A 12,463-nucleotide genomic window follows, 5' to 3' on the forward strand; every position below is an offset into this window, starting at 1 on the left:
GGCAGCTTCGCAGTGCAACTAACTAACCAAGTCTGGAACAGTTGCAGATTTAGTGCCTTGCTCAAGGACTGTTGAGAGGTGATACAATTGCACATTCTCTTTGCCTGCCCACAGTTGGTCAGTTCAAGGGCTCTTTCTTGCCATAAATCCAATTATTGAATGTAACTTGGTGTATTTAGTTGTTGAGTTTTCTTTGTGTGTCCAACAATCTCACAAATCTTTGTTCTGTTGGAATGAAACCCTGTTCTTAATGGCACATAGCTGATAGGAGACCACTACTCTAGCTGGTCCAACCTATATAAGTAAATTCTAAATTTAATCTCTCAGGATTGGTCAGATTATACAGGCATCATACAGCATTCCAGATCCTTCCATAAAATACTGCCAGTCTTGTGTGATACATGTGTACAGAATGTACTGTATGTACAAACAAATCTGTACATATCTGTATTCCTCTGTGCATGTGTGCATTCATGTGCGCATTTGTGTGTACATGAGATGTGGTTAGGTGGGAGGGAGATGGAGGAAGGGGTGGGGTTGGTCATCGGAGTGATGTCATGCAGCATGTGGGTGCGGAAGGATTTGATGAGCATAAACCTCCATAAGCTAGGACCTAAAGGCTTACTGGCTTTACACCCATCTGTCCTCTCTCTCTCACACACACACAAGCACACACAAGAGACACAGAGACGATGACAATCCTTCATACTCACTCACCTCTTTTCTCATTTTTCCTCAACCTCTTTTACAATCACGCTCACGCATATACACACATGTATGCACACACCCCGACAGACATAACCAACATTTGCATACACACACACACTATCTGGCTGTGGGCTCAGTTTGATCCAAATGTTTCAGATTGTGTATGCAAATGAAATATGAAATCATTCTAATAAATATGGTGTTCCTGACTGTTTCATGTGACATGCTGCTTTCCTCTTTCTAACACATTTCTGTGTCACATAAATCAGCACAAGCTGTTAAAGAGGTTGTGGACACTTGTTTGGCTATGATTCAAGTGAGACAAATCACAATCAGTATCATGCAGGACACCAATACTATATAATGGTATTTAATGCTGTGATATAGATGGGTTTCACAAGTAGTATTTGGATGGGAAACAATATGTGTGTTATGCACAATAGAATATTATTACAGTAACAGTTGAACTTGCACAGATTTTGCAGCTCTTTCCTTCCTGTGGCACTAGTACAAAATAGGTTGTTTTAAATGAGGACATAAAAAACATGAGCCGTGTTGAGGAGGGACAAGATAAGGCCGAACATCATTCTACCCTGAGTTGTTCTGGAAGATGGTTCCACAATTTAATTATCAGTAATAGCTGTCATGTGTTGGGCGGTTGTGTCTTGGCGGTTGCTTTGAGTACAGCACAAAGGCAGGGTTTGTTGCTCTCGCTAGGGTACTTCCTGTCCTGTCCCATTGCCATCACTCCCTTGACATAGCAAGTCTGGAAGTAAACAAGGCAAATCAGATACTGTGATCTGTCATGCAACCTCTACATAGTCACAGCAGTGTAACCTGGCATCTAGAAAAGGAAACACCACCACAAATTGATAATATTTGTTTGGGAGTTTTTCTTTGATGTACAATTATCATCTCTATCATATTTTGGTGTTTTTATATCTTGTGGTATTCTTGCAATACTCCAGTCAGCTATAATATTTTATGAAAGTGTATAGATATTTGTATGTGACATAGTAGTTGATGTAGCCCTGTGTAATTGACATCATGATTATTATGTGTATTTTAATCTAGTCTTCCTCATTCTGAGCCTTTGAATCCTGACACCAAGGCTAAAACAACTTTTCCTGAGAAAAAAACAAGATCCCATCCTTTTTTATGAATTAAACAAAGCGCACAAACAAGTGGCTGTAAACAGTATATATTTAACCAGCCCACCTGAGCCCCTCTCTGCAGCTCCAGCAGCATCACGCTGACCGTGACCGGGCGTAGAAGAACTGCGCATGCCCGAGTCAACTTAATATGAATGCTGCTTCACGTCTCAAGACATCTCACACATCCAGGTAGGAGTAACGTCAGTTTATCTGTTGACAGTTATGTATCATTCGCTTACCCGTCTTCAGTCTTGTGCAGTGACGGTAATGTTTATTCCTGTGACCGGCGTTCAGTTTTGCATGCATCGGTTTTCCACAAATTCAAGCTGAAATCTCTCCATATCAACAAACTCCAAGACAGCCTGCGGACAAATTCATTTTTGGTTGGTAACATTGATGCTAGCTAGTGCTGCAGCGTTAGCAAATATATTTTACTTGGTTATTTTTTTGGTGTTGGTCAATATTTGCATGGCTTCGTGTCTGTCTTGCTTGTTGGGCTGCTGGGCAGCTAGTTGTGTGTGTCTGGTTAAGATTTCGTTAGCTGCGGAAATGCAGTGACAGGATGACAGGGGCAGCTTGCGGCCAGCTAACGCTAGCAATGCTAACTTGGCAAGTGTGAATGGAAAAGGGTGTATGAGATTTACTCGGGCGGTAATGTATACCCTGTGACCAGTGTGCACCGGCTTCCTCTACTGTTAGCTACTATCACCTCAGCTAGCTAGCTAGTTTATTCGATAGTCAACATAGGTGAGACAGCTCTGCATGCATTTGCAGCTGTGTCCACTGAGCGTTGGCATAACTGTAGTCAAAGAGGGAACAAGGTGTTACTCTCTGTAACCACCGTTAGCCATTTCTGTGGTCATGTCATTGTATCTGCATTTGCTGAGCCTGTAAGGAAAACATGTCAATCATTGATTCGGCCACAGTAACGGTCTGTCCACTGTTGCAGAGGTAAAGTTAAATGTGGTAGCTCCAGTAAGCTTTCATTTAAAGCTAGTAGTCAGTTTCCTTCCCGTTCATTACCTTAGTATTTAAATCTAATTGGCAATAGATTAGTCGTGTAAGGATAAGTAACTGAGAGCATTAAATGTATTCTGGTTGTAATCTTAATTTTTTGTAAAGAAATGGAACAAAATGCATGAACACATACCAGTGAAAGCTATTTATTGCTTATGCAGTGTCATATAAATATATATAATGTAGTTGCCAACCTACTGTCATTCCTCATCTGCATCTATAGGTCGCAAATATTGTTGAGCTTATATAGTATAATAGCCAAAGGGACAATCATATCATGGTAAATGCAGTAACTGTAAACCAATTAAATCCTGAGGGTGAAAACAAGACTCAGTGAAGATATCCATTGATATTTCTTGGTCCTGGACCAGGCTTAATCCTTGCCCTGAAACCAGCCCCAAAAGTGCAGTCAAAATATTTTTAGGATTTTTTAAATGTAAAGTGTGTAGGAATCTTGTGAATGAGGATGTAAAGCATAACACCTTCTAGTGCTTTAATAACCCTACAGGCCTGACCTTTAACAAGGTGCCTTTGGTCATCATCCAAAACCAGAACTCTTGGTTCCGGTGTGGACTATGGCACAGATTGTGTGTGGTCTAGACACTAATTCATTATGTAAGGAGGTCAGGTAACTTCTGTATGAGCAATTACATCAGAGGAACCATGTTACTGTACTCTACAGAACCAGGGCTCCAACACCCTCTGGACTCTTGTTGTTTTCCTGTACAGTATATAATGTTAAGTTGTCATCATGGGATAAGTGGACTCAGTTATTTAATTATCAGCACTAAGGTTTAAAGGCTGACCAATTGAACCTCATGGCAGCTATCCTTGTTGGCTTGCTTTTGGTAATTACATCTGGTGTAAACAGGAAAACATAGGTAAACATATCTTCTATCAAAGTAGTACATTTAATCACTGTACAGGCTTATCATAAATGTTTTTTTCTTGCAGCATATTGGTGTACACCTCCATGTGACTTGTTGGAGGCCAGCGTGAAATGATCAGATGATTTTTATAGCTGCAGTTTTCAGTATATTGCAAGTGATCTTTGGACATGCATCTCCATGTGACTTGTTCAAAAACAGTGTGAAAAGATTTGATGATTGCATGACAACCATTCTCTGTATACTGTGTATTGCAAGTGATCTTTGGACATGCCGCTCCATATGTCCTCTGGGAAAGTATCACTGTAAAATGATTATATGACAGTCAATTATATAACATATAGTATTATAAGTATACTGAGATTTAACTTTTACTATGTCCAAAAACTTATTTCCCTCACCACTAGAGATCCCAACAGTTGCGTGTTGCTTTAATATAAAACTTCGCCTGGTCAATTAAATAGGTCCAAGATATTTTTGTTCATCAAAGGTCATCTGAAGTTGTTTTTGTGGCTGTCATATGGAATCACTAAGATAGCCTTGCGCTGCATTCCATTCAAGCTTCGGATTTATTTTCACTTCAGACGTAAGAAATGCATGATGTACATAGTTTTATATATCTGAAGATCTGTGCCAGAGCATAAATTGGGTTAGTGAAATTGGCTAATGTTGTTTTGCAGCACAGATTTACTGTGACCAGTTAGTAATAAATCCCTCATGGTAGCACATCCCTATGTGTCCATGTGTTATCCTTAGCTAATTTATATAATTAGTCTAGGAGGTAGCCAACTATATAGAAACAGGTTTGTAAGAATTAACTAAAGACTCGGGTTTGTGGGTTTAGGAGATTATAGAACATGTTTGATACTGCTCAGTAGAAACATACAGTAGAAAACTGAATTTTGATCATGCTCACGTCATCCTGACTGAGTGTTATTTGGCTCTACAACAATTTTGTAATCACTTTTTTCTTTTGTTGTTGTTGTTGTTGTTGTAATTAACTGACTCACTCATTTCCTCTTTTTCGCTTTTGTGTTTTCCAGTAGTCATCATGGGCAGTTAAGAAAAATAGGCTAGTTATCTGCTGTGTGGAGGACAGAAGTTTAGTAATACCCCTGGAGCGCCCTCCTCTATTCCCACTCAGGCAGTCCAGCAAGTTTCCAGCACCATGGCTGAAGAAGACTATGGCAGCTTTGTGGACTGGAACCAGATGGGGGACCTGGCCAAGAGCAGCGGACCCACCAAGGTGGACTGTAAGGACCTGAAAGAGTTCAAACAGATGGCTCGGCAGGGTTACTGGTCCAAGAACCACAAACTGCGAGCACAAGTCTACCAGCAGCTCATCAAAGCCATTCCCTGCCGTACAGTAACCCCAGATGCAGAAGTATATCGTGACATTATGGGAAATGCAGCTACTAAGAAGCCCTCCCACATCCCACTGCCCGAGTTTGTGGATGGAAGTCCTGTGCCACACTATTGCCTGAAGGCAGAGGCAATATCCTCAGCCCATCAGGTTATCAACTGCCTGGCTGGACAGTTTCCAGACATCTCCCACTGCCCATCACTTCCAGCTGTTACTTCATTGCTCCTGCACTTCAGTGTAGATGAAGCTCAGTGTTTTGAGCACGTCAGCCGCATACTTGCCTGCAACGAACCAGGCAAACGACTGCTGGACCAGACGTTCCTGGCCTATGAGTCTAGCAGCATGACTTTCGGTGATCTGGCCAACAAGTACTGCACAGCCGCCCACAAACTGATTGTGGCCACAGCCCAGGATGTCCTGGAAGTCTATTCAGACTGGCAGCGCTGGGTGCTCGGCGACCTGCCCTTTACCCACGTGGTCAGGGTCCTGGATGTCTACCTGGTGGAGGGCTACAAGATTCTGTACCGTGTGGCTATAGCCTTGCTCAAGTTCTATCGCAAGCACAAGGCAGGAGCCCAGGGCGGGCAGGGGAACCAGCAGCAGCAAGATTCAGGCAGAGTCAGGGCGGACATTCAGACATTTGTCAAAGGCATTGGCTCCACTGTCACACCCGACAAATTACTAGAGAAGGCCTTCTCCATCCGTCTCTTCAGCCGTAAGGAGATCACTCTGCTGCAGCTCACAAATGAAAAGTCCCTGCAGCAGAAAGGAATCACTGTCAAGCAGAAGCGGTATAGTCAATAATTTGATTTTTAGTTTATAACTAGTCTGCTTCTAGTGGGCTTAAATTGCAAACCGCCTACATATCTAGCATCATATCTGTCTTCTATACACATCTTAGCATTATCGCATTTGAAAATTATTCAGCTCTGATAGACATTTGGCAGATTTTTACAGCCACATTTTGATATAAAACTGAAAGATTTAGGCATTTGACAGAGACTTTTTGACTTTTTATTCAAAATACAAAGCAACCTCATTCTTACAATGAGACCAATCACAGTCTTGGTGCCACTACTTCTTGTGAGGATGCAATGTTTGGAAATTAAGCTCTTTAATATAACATATAAATCCACAGATTTGAGATGACAGGGACAAAGTAAGAGTCCCTAATAGCAATTGCTCCAGTTAAAATGGACAGTCTTGAACATGATTAAACATAAGACGCACTTCCTGTACTATAAATTAAATCACAGTGGTATGCACAGAATGAGAGGAATGCAATGGTAAAATAGTACATGACTTGTTTGGACCACATGTGCAGACAACAGAATACATGATAGATTACAATAGATTCATTACTCAAGCAGTTTCATTTCCTTCTTTGGCTAGAATGTCCTAGTTTTTTAAGGTTTTAAGTATGGCACACTATTGGGAATGGTTTAAGTTGCTCTTGTATCTTTGTCTCAAATTCTGTCCTTTTTTTCCTTTCTGTTTGGTTTGTGCCACATTTTTCCATCCACCATCTTCTGTCTCATCTGCACTCCATTCCTGTGTTTCCTACATTGGTTCTTTTACAGTCCTAGGTGGGTTCTGTTCTCTGTGCTCCTTTCCAGATCCATTTTTAGTTTTGTCAAATAATGCAAATTTATTCTCAGAATAAAAATGAAGTTACATTTACAATTTTCCACAATTTTACATTCACACCATCATCAGCTTTGAAGCTTTACTGATTAATGGTTATGCATCACCAGCTGTGTGATCTGCCTCTCATTTCTCTCCATCTCTTCCTGTGCCCGTATTTCTCGGGTGTCTCCAGGCGGAACGTGCAGCTGGCACTTAACCCAGACACCTTTTCCTCAGAGATCGTCAGTGCCAAGGAGATGCGGGACATCTGGTCGTGGATCCCTGAGCGCTTTGCCCTGTGCCAACCACAGCTCCTTTTCACCACTACCACCCATGGTTGTAGCCTGAACAGGTACATTGACCAGTGCTCACCTGAACATTAACCCACATTAAACCCACACAAACGCCAGACTTTTTTGGTTAAATCTGTTCTATACACAGAACAGATTCTGTTTGTGGTAACCAGCATATCTGCTTTTATTGTCGTGCATTTCTTATGGCAATAAAGATATTGTCATTTAACACTTCTTTCACCTTCCTGTTGGTTCTATTTCTATAATGGAACAGAGGTAATTAAGTCTTGTAATAAAGTAATTAAGAAGCCGTTGGCTGAAAGTTTTGTTCTATATTTAACCAGTGCCTCACTTCACTGTACATGCATGTGTGCCTTAGTAAATCTAGCCATTGCATAACCCATGAAATATGCTACATCCTTAGATTCAGTATTGGGTGTTTATTCAGTATGTTGCAATGAATTAAACTACTGACATTTTCCTCTAGATTCTACTCACATTGTGAAGGCCACGAACCCACTCTGCTCCTCATCCGGACCACAGATGGCGATGTAAGCTTAAATTTTAAGAGTACTCTACTAATTTAGCATTGCAGTTTTATAACATTGTCAGACTCACAATGGGCAGTGGTTTAAAAAAAGAATTGTAATTGATCCAGCAGAACCAGAGATATCATCTGTTTTTTATTCCATGCATTTTACTTCATCACCCACAATGCAACTCAACCTCCGTCAGTTCGGTTGCTACAGAGGTTTGGTAACCTCACCTCTTTATAAGTCCGCACCCCCAGAATTTTTTTCCAATGATATCACTTTGAGGCAGTTTATCAGATTTCGCACAGCTCCTTGTGGAGCCACAAAAGGCTTTATACAACTTTTTTCACATGTACAGTAGTACTCTCTAATACCTGTTAACAGACTGATGTGTAGAGTCAGTAGAGTTACCCTTTTAGAGTGTTTTGTTGGAGGGAATTGAGGATGCACATTATTAGGATTTAAAAATAGGATATTACATAGGATACATCAGATATTTTGCCAAGACTGATGCAGCTCAGATCAGAAAACCATTTTAATATTCACGTTTTTCCACCTGATTGTTATGGATAGCCAATATGCAAGACATCGAATAACAAAACAATTGAAAAACATTGAAAGCATTGAGACGAAATGCAAAAGAAACATACAATAAAAAGACATTTAAATACATTAAATACACAAAACTGAAAGCTGTCTCTCCATGTTTAGTTCTGACTCTAGGGACAGAAAGCAGGCCTGTCATAGATGACCTGAGAGGTCTGGATGGTTCATAACGTTGGGACAGAAGTACTGTGATATTTAAGGTGTAAAGTGTAATCAAAACAGAACAGTATTGGTATCACTCGGAAACTATTTTCTGTCTCAGACACTTCCTATTTCACTCTTAGTTTCAGTCAAATGGTGTTAATGCTAGTAAATGGGTCTTGCTGACTGCAGCTGCACTCATGGTTTGCCAGCAAAATCCACCTGAACAAAGCTTATCATCGCATCTGGTCTGTACTACACGCTCTTCCGCACTGACCTACACATGGCATCTAGTCAGTGATGTTCTTTTCTCTCAATAACCAGAGGGAGCCACAGTCGCTTTCCGCATTACAAAATCGACTCAGATTGCGTTCTTGTCCCGGGCTCTGTTGGTGTCAAAGGGCATGATTACACACGTGCCATATGATTGGATTATGGTGCTACAAAGGGATTTCAGCACGAACATTGGCAGCTTACAGATACCAATCCTCCACTTGTTGGAACTGTGGTGTATTTTAGAGAATAGAGAAGTCAGTGCAGATGAGCAAATCATAGAGATGAATTCATGCCAGACAAAACTTTTTTTTGCTGCAGGTATGTGGAGCCTTCCTGTCCACAGACTGGGAGGAGCGGAAGAGAGGAGGCAACAAATTGAGCTTCTTCGGCACAGGGGAGTGCTTCGTCTTCAGGGTAAGTTCATTTTCAGTATCTTGGTTTACTAGCTTCCTTTCAGTAAAAAATATTTTAAATGTATTATAGAAGCTTTTTAGGTATCATATAAATATAAGGGATTTTTTTTCCATTTTGAGCAGTACCACACTACAGCCACCAGAGGGTACTATCCACTCTGATTTCAGTGTCACTGGCTTAAATTGGTATCTCAGGCTCCCATTTGAAAAGCCTGCCTAGTAGGTCACACTTCACCATACAAAGATTGCCATCTCTTTCTCTGCAAAAATAAACACACGTCATCACCTCCTGTGATGGTGCAGCATTCAGCTTGAGTCTTCAAAACACCTGAGCTAGAAATAGCAAAACGGACTGGTCTCTAATGCCTTCTGTATGAATTATTTACTTGGCTGTCTGTGTTCTTGTACACAACTGTGGGCTGTCTGAACCTGCACGCCATAAAACACCATCAGCTCACGCACTCATACTTAAGCGCACACAGATCGGAAACTCCTGTAACCCGATCCAGTAGTATCTGACCAGGCCCTCACCTGACACCCGAGGAAGACAGAATCAGCTCGGACTGATGTCTATCAGAGGATAGGAGGGGAAGATGGAGGAATTAATGGCATATATTCTTTGCCTTAGCATAATATTGTTGTTATCTGTTACATATTTCTGTTTATGTGATGTACAGTACTATAACTCGATTTAATGTGTGATGCTCAGTTGTGTGATTGATGATGAATGCCTCTTAGTAGTAACCTAACAGCTTTGCTTTCCTTGCCAGATGAAGCCAGAGATGGAGCGCTATGAGTGGGTGGTGATCCGCCACCCTGAGCTAGCCTCCTCCATCAAGAACCAGGGCCAGGAAGACACGGCCTCCCCTGAGGGCCAAAACTCAGACGGCAATAGCTTGCAGCAGCCAGACAAACCTGCCGGAGAGCTGTCACCCTTCCTCTCCGCCCGCCACTTTAACCTTAACTCCAAGAATACTTCCATGTTCATGGCTGGAAACTTTGACTCCATCATAGTGGGTGAGTGGAAGATATTTGTCTATGTATACTTTGCATTTCCGGTCCCTTTTTGGGTGGTTAGTGTTCTTTTGCCTGAGGTAACTGTTCAAATGTTGATGGTTTTCAGTTACACTGCACATGTAAAATGTGGGAACACATTAATTATGGGATTTTTAATGTTAGCCTTTAACCTCATTGAACACACGTTGATATAAAAAATCTACTATAAAACTTACTGTAAAATCTTTTTAAGTGAAATTTGTTTGTAGAAATGCAGCCATTGCATCACTGAAAAAATCTCTGTGCTCTTCTGTTTGATCAGGGGGAGGTGACGGCAACGCTCTCTACATTGACTCTGAGCTGAACCACGGGCGTACTGGCAGGTGCGCCACCTTTGACAACCCGCCCCTGTGTGCAGAGAGCTTCCAGGTTGCTCGGCTAGAAGTGTGGGGCTTCCAGGATGCCATGGCTTCATAATGCTGTACACACAAACATACATGTTCATCAGTGCATCATACATACATGGACACATATGTGCATTGCAATGCACACAGAATTTAACACTTAAACACATTAAAGCAGAAAGTCATGATATAAAAAGTCCAGCAAGGTGTTTGAGGTTGAAAAACACAGATATGCAATCAGAACTACATCCGTCCTGCAAATTCATATATGATTAAGTATTTTTTATTTATTAATGCAGTTAATCCTGATTTCCACACATGAAAAAATTTGTGATATTTTTTGTTTTCTGTTTATTTTTGTATTTACAGATTTGTATCATGTTGTATCACTAATTATGTTAATTGTCTGCTAATATCAAGTTTTTTTCAGGATAAACTCTAGACATTCTATATCTAAAGGGTTTTTTTATGTCGGCTGTGATGTGTACATGTGCATACTGAGCTGAAACTGTTGAATTTCTGAATGTAAATTTGGTCTTCTATGTCGTGTGGTTTAGCTCAATCTGCCAAATTTACAGTAAACAAGCTCTGCAGTCCTTAAAAATATTATTTACCAGGCCATGTTGTAAACCGAGGTTTACTATGAAATATGTGAAGTCAAGTGTTCATTTGGTGAGAAGTGTTTTTTAAATGTCGGAATACTGAGATTAAGATGTAGTGAAGCGGTACCAGGTCAGCTGGGGTTTTGGTCAGGTCCTATTGTATTTTCTCAAACTTTTTGATTAATTGTACACATGTGGGAGATCTGTGAAATGAATTAATGTGGTAAATGTTTGTGAATATCAGTGGTGATTTTGAGTGTTGCCATTTTGCACCATATGTATGTTAAAGCTTTCATTTGAATGAGTGGTTCCTTTGTATGAATATTCAGGTGAATATCAGTGCAAACATTTTTAAAGAAAAAAACTCAAGAGGTGTTTTTGGTTTACAAATAACAGAGATAAATGCAGTTCGTTCATCCTTTTCTTCCACTTACCATTTCCCTGTTACTTCCGTCCTTTCCAGTCTTCAGATAGTAACAAAAGAAGTCCAAAATTGTGGCCTATTTGGCAAAGTGTTCTCTGGGTTATACAACCTTGAATATTTGTATTTGTATGTTGAAATATGTGCTCTGGTGAAATATTAAGCAACTACAGATGTATTCTACATGTGAAAATACAGCAAAGCGCTTCCAGTAGAGCAACTGACTCCCTCTTTGTTGTTTTATTGTAATGCTCCTCACTGGCTCTGCCTTTTTTCTTCCACATCTATCACATCTCTGTCTGCAAAGAGAGAGTTACATTTCTTCGGACTGTCACAGAAGTGTGCCAGATGCCTTTCAAAGTCAGCTGACCGTGAATCTACCCCCCCTAATCCCCATCTTGTTTTTTTTCTCTACCTCTAGTAGTCACAGCTAGTACTCTTGTTCCCAAAGTTTCTTTTCTATTTACATAACAAAAATCCCATCTATTTCCTTTAATAGTATAGTTTAACCCATGTCATAAAATTATTTTTTTTCTCATTGTTGCTGTGAGAGATTCTCTTCCATCTAACTTTTTAGCATCTTAAAGTAATTCAAACCTTGTGTTTCTAATTTTTAAATTACATTTTCAAACATCTCTCCTTTTAAAGAAAAAACATGCATATAGTTTGTTTCAATATTAAGACTACAAGTTCCAGCCTATTTTAAATGTACAATAGTTAAGGGTAGATACATGAAATGACAATGTAGCAATTTAATATCTGTAGGTCTGGGTCTAAAACACCAACTGGTGTGACTACTAGATTACTCATACATGATTCTTATGATTTTTAAAGCAGCAGGTCTATTTTTTGTTTAGATGTCTTTGAGGAAGTTTCTGACATTGAACTGCATGACTGGAAAATAGTCCGCAGAAATTAGTCAGATATACTTAAAAATATACCTTAAGAAGGCTGCTATATTTAACTGTCAGGTATATTACAGGATTCAGTTTGTTAAAATCATTGTTGGATTTCAATCAGCGC

General features: G+C 40.2%; 1 protein-coding gene across 2 annotated transcripts; it reads left to right on the plus strand.

Annotated features, from left to right (window-relative positions):
* The first annotated feature begins 1,942 nt into the window (after nt 1–1,942).
* On the plus strand, nt 1,943–11,665 carry tbc1d24 (TBC1 domain family, member 24). 2 transcript variants are annotated; one of them, XM_067576303.1, is made up of 7 exons: nt 1,943–2,051; nt 4,810–5,920; nt 6,949–7,107; nt 7,536–7,599; nt 8,923–9,018; nt 9,788–10,034; nt 10,336–11,665. In XM_067576303.1, the coding sequence occupies exons 2-7, from the start codon at nt 4,935–4,937 to the stop codon at nt 10,488–10,490; spliced, it is 1,707 nt and encodes a 568-aa protein (XP_067432404.1). In that variant the 5' UTR covers nt 1,943–2,051; nt 4,810–4,934; the 3' UTR covers nt 10,491–11,665. The 2 variants fall into 2 exon arrangements, with proteins under 2 accessions (XP_067432404.1, XP_067432405.1); XM_067576304.1 differs by lacking the exon at nt 1,943–2,051 and adding an exon at nt 2,058–2,245.
* The last annotated feature ends 798 nt before the right edge of the window (nt 11,666–12,463 follow it).

This window comes from Thunnus thynnus, chromosome 20 (genome assembly GCF_963924715.1).
Source record: "Thunnus thynnus chromosome 20, fThuThy2.1, whole genome shotgun sequence".
Lineage (NCBI taxonomy): Eukaryota > Metazoa > Chordata > Actinopteri > Scombriformes > Scombridae > Thunnus > Thunnus thynnus.